The following is a 10,174-nucleotide window of genomic DNA, read 5'->3' as shown; positions in this document are numbered from 1 at the left end:
GTTGCTGTAGTAGGAGCCTCAGTTGTGGTTGTCATATTAGGATCTGTGGTTGTGCTTGTTACAGAGCAGAGGCTGCCTATTACTGGGACAAATATTACAATTATTAGGTAGCTTAAAAATACCTTAAGACCAGAGACCAGAAATTGGCCCTGGCTTTTCCAAAACATCTGCCCATTTTTTCCCTCAACGTCACCACACAAAAAATTGACAGGCCCATTGGTCTTAAGATGGACCAGCACATCTGGCATTTGCTGGAAATTCAATATAACTAGTCTATTTGTGTCCCGTTTCAAGAAGCTAGGCCTAATATCGCATGTCACTACTTCACAGGAGAGGCATTTCAACGTTTTTTTTATTGTTATCAAAATGCGTTTTTTGGAATAAAAGCCTTCTGGAATATATGAACGTTCATGTGCCTTAATTTCAAACTTTTATGCCATCTGTATATACGAATACAATTCTTACAATACGAGCCTAGTTGGTTTAGCCACGGAAAAAACAGGAACCTTCCTTTCAGCCATGATTGGTTGAGATAATGGATGGACTGGACATGCCGAGAGATGAGTTTGGGTTTGTATTCCATGTAGCACGATTCTATTTATAACATGACCTGCTCAGTGTGTGTGGATAATTCTTTCTACGGCAGCTTTTTTTCCAAAGATATCATAAATAACTAAAAAAGTTTTGCTGAACTACTTTCTGGAGGATGACCATGCCATGCTGAATCTCTCTGATTCTGAAAATGAATCAGACAATGAGGTCAAAACATTAGGTCAAAACATTTTCATTGAACCAGACATTGTAGAGTCCTCTAATGACAGTGAGGGGGGAAGAAACAGTGTCGTTGTCACAGAAGAATATGACCGAGTTTTGAAATCAGTGGAAGCAGGGAGTTGATTGCCAAATAAGGAGAGAGTCCAAAAGAGAACACAGAAGGCTGTTGTATAAAACTTGTTTCTGGATTACATCTTCTAACTAAGGGCTCCCATAGAGGGAGAAGCATTCATCCATGCATACAAGTAATAGACTAGCTACATTTACAGATATTATACGTTTCTAATTTTGTAAGAACGTTTTTTTTCATTGCAAGTTAAAGTGTACTGTTAGCTAGCTGTCTAGCTAGTAGTAATGTTATTCGTAGTAATGTTATTCGTATCTCTGACAATTTGTCAATTTGCATTGACAGTTATAGCATAATGTTAGCTAGCTAAAATGTAACCTATTTGGTTGGCTTTAGCTAGTTGCAGATTCATGCATGGTTGTATTGCCACGTTCAAAACAACTGGGAACTCATGACATCAGTGATCTTCAGATCGGAAAGTCGGCGCTCTAGAAAGAGGCCCAAGTTCCCGAGTTGGAATTCCCAATTGACTGTTTAAATCGATTTATCACAGTTGGAGGTATTTTTTTCCCTGAGTTTCCATTTGTTTTGAACTGTTACAGTTTTCTTCCTGGGAAGGAGAGGCGGACCAAAATGCAGCGTGGTTATGGTTGTAACGGTTTTCTAGGTGTGAAGGAGAGTCGGACCAAAATGCGGCGTGTAGATTGCGATCCATGTTTATTGTGACTATAGCAACATGAATCTAAATACAAACAGTACAAAATAATAAACGTAATGAAAACCGAAACAGCCTAAACTGGTGCAAACTAACACTAAGGACAATCACCCACAAACACACAGTGAAACCCAGGCTACCTAAATATGGTTCCCAATCAGAGACAATGACTAACACCTGCCTCTGATTGAGAACCATATCAGGCCGGACATAGAAATAGACAAACAAGACATCCAACATAGAATGCCCACCCAGTTCACGTCCTGACCAACACTAAAACAAGGAAAACACACACGAACGATGGTCAGAACGTGACAGTACCCCCCCTCCAAGGTGCGGACTCCGGACGCACAACTTAAACCTATGGGGGAGGGTGTGGGTGGGCATCTGTCCGCGGTGGCGGCTCTGGCGCTGGACGTGGACCCCACTCCATAACAGTTTTAGTCCACCTCCTTAGCGTCCCTAGATAGGTGACCCTTCTTAATGACAGCTCGGGACAGAGGGTCAGCTCGAGACAGAGGGGCAGCTCGGGACAGAAGTAGCTCGGGACTGATGGGTAGCACAGCACTGAGAGGAAGCTCAGGCAGGTAGTTAGATCCGGCAGATCCTGGCTGGCTGGCGGTTCTGGCAGATCCTGGCTGACTGGCAGATCTGGAAGAGTCTGGCTGACTGGCAGATCTGGAAGAGTCTGGTCGACTGGCAGATCTGGAAGAGTCTGGTCGACTGGCAGATCTGGAAGAGTCTGGTCGACTGGCAGATCTGGAAGAGTCTGGTCGACTGGCAGATCTGGAAGAGTCTGGTCGACTGGCAGATCTGGAAGAGTCTGGTCGACTGGCAGATCTGGAAGAGTCTGGTCGACTGGCAGATCTGGAAGAGTCTGGTCGACTGGCAGATCTGGAAGAGTCTGGTCGACTGGCAGATCTGGAAGAGTCTGGTCGACTGGCAGATCTGGAAGAGTCTGGTCGACTGGCAGATCTGGCTGCTCCATGCTGACTGGCTGCTCCATGATGACTGGCAGCTCTGGCTGCTCCATGCTGACTGGCTGCTCCATGCTGACTGGCAGCTCTGGCTGCTCCATGCTGACAGGCTGCTCCATGCTGACTGGCAGCTCTGGCTGCTCCATGCTGACTGGCTGCTCCATGCTGACTGGCGGCCCTGGCTGCTCCATGCTGACTGGCGGCCCTGGCTGCTCCATGCTGACTGGCGGCCCTGGCTGCTCCATGCTGACTGGCGGCCCTGGCTGCTCCATGCTAACTGGCAGCTCCTTGCAGACTAGCAGCTCTGGCGGCTCCTTGCAGACTGGCAGCTTTGGCGGCATCCTGCAGACAGGCAGCTCTGGCGGCTCCTTGCAGACTGGCAGCTCCTTGCAGACTGGCAGCTCTATGCAGACTGGCAGCTCCTTGCAGACTGGCAGCTCCTTGCAGACTGGCAGCTCCTTGCAGACTGGCAGCTCCTTGCAGACTGGCAGTTCTGAACAGGCGGGAGACTCCGGCAGCGCTGTAGAGGAGGAAGGCTCTAACAGCGCTAGACAGGCAGGAGACTCCAACAGCGCTGGAGAGGAGGAGGGCTCCGACAGCGCTGGACAGGCGAGGCGCACTGTAGGCCTGATGCGTGGTGCTGGCACTGGTGGTACTGGGCCGAGGACACGCACAGGAAGCCTGGTGCGGGGAGCTGCTACCGGAGGGCTGGGGTGTGGAGGTGGTACTGGAAAAACCGGACCGTGCAGGCGCACTGGAGCTCTTGAGCACCGAGCCTGCCCAACCTTACCTGGTTGAATGCTCACGGTCGCCCTGCCAGTGCGGCGAGGTGGAATAGCCCGCACTGGGCTATGCAGGCGAACCGGAGACACCGAGCGCAAGGCTGGTGCCATGTAAGCCGGCCCAAGGAGACGCACTGGGGACCAGCTGCGTAGAGCCGGCTTCATGGCATTAGGCTCGACGCTCAATCTAGCCCGGCCAACACGCGGAGCTGGAATATACCGCACCGGGCTATGCACCCGCACTGGAGACACCGTGCGCACCACTGCATAACACGGTGCCTGTCCGGTCTCTCTAGCCCCCCGGTAAGCACAGGGAGTCTGCCCAGGTCTCCTACCTGGCGTAGCCATACTCCCTGTTAGCCCCCCCCCCAAGAAATTTTTGGGGCTGCTTCTCAGGCTTCCATCCGCTACGTCGTGCTGCCTCCTCATATCTGCGCCTCTCCGCTTTCGCCGCCTCCAGTTCTTCTTTGGGGCGGCGATATTCTCCTGGCTGAGCCCAGGGTCCTCTTCCTTCTAATTCGTCCTCCCATGTCCATACCTCCTCTTTGGGCTGCTCCTTTGGGCGGCTACACTCCCCTGGTTTAGCCCAGGGTCCTCTCCCGTCGAGGATTTCCTCCCATGTCCAGAAATCCTTATTGCGCGTCTCCTCGCGCTGCTCCTGCCTGTTGACACGCTGCTTGGTCCTTTTGTGGTGGGTGATTCTGTAACGGTTTTCAGTATGAGAAGGAGAGTCGGACCAAAATGCGGCGTGTAGATTGCGATCCATGTTTATTGTGACTATAGCAACATGAATCTAAATACAAACAGTACAAAATAATAAACGTAATGAAAACCGAAACAGCCTAAACTGGTGCAAACTAACACTAAGGACAATCACCCACAAACACACAGTGAAACCCAGGCTACCTAAATATGGTTCCCAATCAGAGACAATGACTAACACCTGCCTCTGATTGAGAACCATATCAGGCCGGACATAGAAATAGACAAACAAGACATCCAACATAGAATGCCCACCCAGTTCACGTCCTGACCAACACTAAAACAAGGAAAACACACACGAACGATGGTCAGAACGTGACAATGGTTGAACATCTTTAATAAAGATGATACGTGAACAATATACAAAACAAGAAACCGTGGAAAAACCAAAACAGTCCTAACTGGTGCAAAACACAGAGACAGGAAACAATCACCCACGAAATACTCAAAAAAAATATGGCTGCCTAAATATGGTTCCCAATCAGAGACAACGATAAACACCTGCCTCTGACTGAGAAACACTCTAGGCAACCATAGTCTTACCTAGAATACTACACTGAACACAACCCCATCAATCTACAAAACCCCTAGACAAGACAAACACATAATCACCCATGTCACACCCTGGCCTAACCACAATAATAAAGAAAACACAAAATACTAAGGCCAGGGAGTGACATGAACGCTCGAATGTCAGAGATTTTGGCCTATTTATTGCCATATCTCCTCATGCCATTTGCACACACTGTATATATATTATTTTTGTTATATTGTGTTGACTGTACGCTTGTTTATTCCATGTAACTCTGTGTTGTTGTTTCATGTCGCACTGCTTTGCTTTATCTTGGCTAGGTCGCAGTTGTAAATGAGAACTTCTTCTCAACTAGCTTACCTGGTTAAATAAAGGTGAAATCAAATGTTGAGTTCCCAATTGATTTGAACGCGGCGTTAGTTGGGATTATGGTTCATTGTTTAGCTAGCTTGCTACATGTCTAAACAAAAGACTCTACTATGCAAGTGACCATTTCACGGCACCGTTTAAACCTTCTGTGTCCTGTGCATGTGACAAATATCCTTTGATTTTATTTTATATAGTGCATGTTAACCAGAGATGGTAATCTGAAGAACAACTTGACCTGCACCAAAGTCAAATGAGGATATTGGCCAAATCAAGTCAAACATTATTTGTCACTTGCGCCGAATACAGCAAGTGTAGACCTTATCGTGAAATGCTTACTGACAAGCCCTTAACCAACAGTGCAGTTCAAGAAAAGTTTTTTAAAAAGTTAAAAATATAAATAAAAAAATATAAACAGTAACACAAAAACATAACAATAACTAGGCTACAGTGTACCTGTATAGTCAGTGTGCGGGGGTACAGATTAGTTGAGTTTTTTTGTACATGTAGGTAGGGGTGAAGTGACTATGCATAGATAATAAACAGCGAGTAGCAGCAGTGTACAAAACAAATGGAGGGTGGGGTCAATGTAAATAGTCCGGTGGCAATTTTATTAATTGTTCAGCAATCTTATGGCTTGGGGGTAGAAGTTGTTAAGGAGCCTTTTGGACCTAGACTTGGTGCTCCGGTACCGCTAGCCATGAGGAAGCAGAGAAAACAGTCTATGACTTGGGTGACTGGAGTTTCTGAACATTTTATGGGCATTCCTCTGACACCGCCTATTATAAATGTCCTGGATGGCAGGAAGCTTGGTCCCAGTGATGTACTGAGGCGTACGCATTACCCTCTGTAGCGCCTTACGGTCAGATGCCGAGCAGTTGCCATACCAGGCGGTGATGCAACCGGTGTAGCTGTATAACTTTTTGAGGATCTGGGGACCCATGCCAAATCTTTTCAGTCTCTTGAGGGGGAAAAGGTTTTGTTGTGCTCTCTTCATGACTGTCTTGGTTTGTTTGGACCATGATAGTTTGTTGGTGATGTGGACACCAAGGAACTTAGAACTCTCAACCGGCTCCACTACAGCCCCGTTGATGTTAATGGGGGCCTTTCAGCCCGCCTTTTTCTGTAGTCCACGATCAGCTCCTTTGTCTTGCTCACATTGAGGGAGAGGTTGTTGTCCTGGCAGTTCTCTGACCTCTTCCCTATAGGCTGTCTCATCGTTGTCGGTGATCAGGCGATCACTGTTGTGTCGTCAGCAGTCTTAATGATGGTGTTGGAGTCGTGTTTGGCCACACAGTCGTGGGTGAACAGGGAGTACAGGAGGGGACTAAGTACACACCCCTGAGGGGCCCCAGAGAATCAGCGTGGCAAACGTGTTGTTGACTTCCTTTACCACCTGGGAGCGGCCCATCAGGAAGTCCAGGATCCAATTGCAGAGGGAGGTGTTTAGTCCCAGGGTCCTTAGCTTAGTGATGAGCTTTGTGGGCACTATGGTGTTGAACGCTGAGCTGTAGTCAATGAACAGCTTTCTCACGTAGGTGTTCCTTTTGTCCAGGTGGGAAAGGGTAGTGTGGAGTGCGATTGAGATTGCATCATCTGTGGATCTGTTGGGGTGGTAATGCGAATTGGAGTGGGTCTAGGATATCCAGGACGATGCTGTTGATGTGAGCCATGACCAGCCTTTCAAAGCACATCATGGCTACCGACGTGAGTGCTACAGCCAGTAATAATTTAGGCAGGTTACCTTCGCTTCCTTGGGCACAAGGACTATGATGGTGTGCTTTAAACATGTAGGTATTAAAGACTTGGTCAGGGAGAGGTTGAAAATGTCAGTGAATACACTTGCCAGTTGGTCCGCGCATGCTTTGAGTACACGTCCTGGTAATCCATCGCTGCTTTGTGAATGCTGACCTGTTTAAAGGATTTGCTCACATCGGCTACCGAGAGCATTTTCACACAGTCATCTAGAAAAGCTGGTGCTCTGGTGCATGCTTCAGTTTTGCTTTCCTCAAAGCGAGCATAAAAGGCATTTAGCTTGTCTGGGAGGCTCACGTCACTGGGCAGCTCGCATCTGGGTTTCCCTTTGTAGTCGGTAATAGTTTTCAAGTCCTGCCACATCTGACGAGAATCAAATCCGGTGTAGTAGGATTCAATCTTAATCCTGTATTGACGCTTTGCTTGTTCAATGGTTCGTCTGAGGGCATTGCGGGATTTCTTATAAGAGTCCGGATTAGTGTCCTGCTCTTTGAAAGCAGCAGCTCTAGCCTTTAGCTCAATGCAGATGTTGCCTGTAATCCATGGCTTCTGGTTGGGATATGGTTACTGTGGGGATGATGTCATTATTACACTTATTGATGAAGCTGATGACTGAGTTGGTATTCTCCTCAATGCCATTGGATAAATCCCGGGACATATTCCAGTCCTGTAGAGTACCATCTGCGTCATCTGACCACTTCCATATTGAGCGAGTCACTGGTACTTCCTGCTTTAGTTTTTGCTTGTAAGCAGGAATCAGATGAGAACTCTCTTGGTAGATAGTGTGGTCTACAGGTACTCTACCTTAGACGAGCAATACCTTGAGACTTCTTTAATATTAGACATCGCGCACAAGCTGTTATTGACAAATAGACACACCCCCACCCCCACCCCCACCCCACCCCTCGTCTTACCAGACCTAGCAACTTTGTTATGCCGGTGCATGGAAAATCCCACCAGCTCTATATTATCCGTGTCGTTGTTAAGCCACGACTCTTCTTAATGTCCCGTTAGTGATAATCGTATAATCGTAGATCATTAATTTTATTTTCCAATGATTGCATGTTAGCAAGTAGAACAAAGGCAGTGTGAGTTTATCCGCTCGCCTACGGATTCTCAGAAGGCAGCCCGATCTGCGTCTTCTTTTCCTCCATCTTTTCTCCACGCAAAGGACGGGGATTTGGGCCTGTTCCCGGGAGAGCAGTATATCCTTCTCGTCGGACTCCTTAAAGGAAAAAGCTTTTTCCAGTTCGTGGTGAGTAATTGCTGTTCTGATGTCCAGAAGTTATTTAAGAGACAGTAGCAACAATATTATGTACAAAATAAGTAAACAAAAAGTTAAAAACAACGCAACAAAACAAACAAAATAGCACAATTGGTCAGGAGCATGTAAAACGTCAGCCATCCTCTTCGGCGCCATCTTAACAATCACGAGATAAAGTGTAATTTTCACTTTTAGTTTTGAAATCTTTGGTTGTTTACTACACTGTGAATCCTTAAAGAGATGGGTGGGTCTAAGAGTGTGTGAACAATGCTGAATGGGTGTAGAGTTCTCCAGTTGGTGTCCCAAAACATTCTCGGACCATTTTCTCAAAAGTGGGATTACAAGTTTAGCACATTTCAAAGCCGATTTACTCTCCTATTGTTCCTCCACTGCAGTGTATGATATAACATTTTCTAGCTCTGAGTCTCTACTTCTTTCCAATGTAAAAAACACTATTTCAGATTTGCTACATACGACCTGAATCCAGGTGGTGGGTCACATTTCTGATTATTTCTGCACAAAATGTAGACAGGCCCATTGGGCTCAAGATGGACCATCCGATCTGGCATTTGTCCGGACATCCCTATAACCAGTACGTTTCTACTTAAGCTTAAGCTTGAATAGCTTTTTAAAACAATAACAATAACTTAACAGGAGATAGATACTAACCTGAGAAAATGATGATGAGAAACACCCCAAGTTCCATTGCTGTTTTGGTATTCCCTCTAATGCACGGATGAACAAAAAGATTAATCAAATTCAAAATAACTTAGAAACAATTCTTATTTTCAATTATACATTTAAATACTAATCAATAATACAAATTGAAATATGTTGTCTCAACACAAAAGGTAGACTAAACAGTAAGCAGTTAAAAATCTCATTTTTCTTAGTGAGATTTTTCTGTCAATACGGTAAGCCTACCTGTAAGTAAGAGTGTTCACTATTCCATACATTTACATTTTGATAATAGTGGATGTACTTTCAATGTATAATAATTGATAGATTAATAGAAAGTGTCTCACCAAAATGGTTGCTGCTTGTCTTCCTCGGTGTTCAGGCTTCTGTGAGCTCCTCATCAACTGAGTTTCTCTATAACAATGTTTTCTCTGTCAGCTGGCATCCCAAATGGCATCCTATTCCCTATATAGTGCACTGCTGTGACTAGGGCCCATTGGGAATAGGGTGCCATTCGGGATGTACACTCAGCCTCTGGTAGTTACAGTAACTACGCAGTTAAACAAGGAAGAAAAAACTATCATGACAGTAAGCAACTTCTGGTAACACTTGAAAATCAAGCAAGAATTTATCAGCATTTGTGACTGCATTTCTTTATGTGAACTTATGTCAAATGTTGAAGATTGTCTTTTCTGACTCATAGCTTAAATATGGTATATCATACACTGTAGTTGGAGGTAACATAACAAAGTTATGCTGCTTTTGAAGTTGATAAACGTGTTATCCCACTTACAAGACAATAGAAGAATATGCCCTCGAAAGTGTTTCACACTTGCTCATGAGCTTTTCTTTGAGGGTGCTCATTCACCATTGGTCACACCATCTTACGCCTTAGCCCCAACCATCTATTTAAGGAATCACATGTGAAGACATGCTAAAAACTGAGTGAGTAAGATATTATAGTAAACAAGTGTTGAAAGTAGTAGCCTACAGTCAGGAAAAACTCCAGGTAAAAATACACTTCATCTAGTCCATGGCCTATATCTTAACATGCTGTTCTTCAAATTATGGTCTCTTGTAAGCACACTCTATATCAAATCAAACCAATGTTTATTTGTCATGTACACAGGATACAGAAGTTGTAAACAGTACAGTGAAATTCTTCCTTGCCAGTTCTTCCTAATTCCACGACTGGTCTATCGACATCACCGCACAAAGAGGCAAAAACAGACTTACCCCCATCGCGACGTCCTCCCCCCACAAAGGCTAACTTTCTAGCCCCTGCTATCTGCTTGCTTGCTAACCCAGTCTGCTAACTGCTAAACTCCCGGGACCTGGTCTGCTAACTGCTAGCTTGCCTGCCCGGTCTGCTAACTGCTAGCCCTTGCTAACTGATTGCTTGCTAACCCGGTCTGCTAACTGCTAGCTTGCCTGCCCGGTCTGCTAACTGCTAGCCCTTGCTAACTGCTTGCTTGCTAACCCGGTCTGCTAACTGCTAGCTT

The 10,174-nt window shown here is 45.8% G+C and overlaps 1 protein-coding gene across 1 annotated transcript; it reads right to left on the bottom strand.

Moving 5' to 3' along the window:
- Positions 1-1,535: 1,535 nt before the first annotated feature.
- On the bottom strand, positions 1,536-9,896 carry LOC110531490 (uncharacterized). The gene is made up of 4 exons (XM_090183543.1): positions 9,466-9,896; positions 9,020-9,149; positions 8,664-8,719; positions 1,536-4,016 (listed from the first exon to the last, which is right to left on the bottom strand). Exon 4 carries the CDS (start codon positions 3,742-3,744, stop codon positions 1,918-1,920), a length of 1,827 nt encoding a protein of 608 aa, XP_090039669.1. The 5' UTR covers positions 3,745-4,016; positions 8,664-8,719; positions 9,020-9,149; positions 9,466-9,896; the 3' UTR covers positions 1,536-1,917.
- Positions 9,897-10,174: the final 278 nt, after the last annotated feature.

This window comes from Oncorhynchus mykiss, chromosome 9 (assembly GCF_057628025.1).
Source record: "Oncorhynchus mykiss isolate SJ-2025 chromosome 9, ASM5762802v1, whole genome shotgun sequence".
In the NCBI taxonomy this organism is placed as follows: Eukaryota; Metazoa; Chordata; class Actinopteri; order Salmoniformes; family Salmonidae; genus Oncorhynchus; species Oncorhynchus mykiss.
Note: the sequence above shows the minus strand (reverse complement) of the source record. Positions and strands in the feature narration are given on the sequence as shown.

Excerpts from the sequence above, each read along its gene's own strand:
- LOC110531490 (XM_090183543.1), bottom strand. The coding sequence starts at position 3,744 with ATGAGGAGGCAGCACGACGTAGCGGATGGAAGCCTGAGAAGCAGCCCC.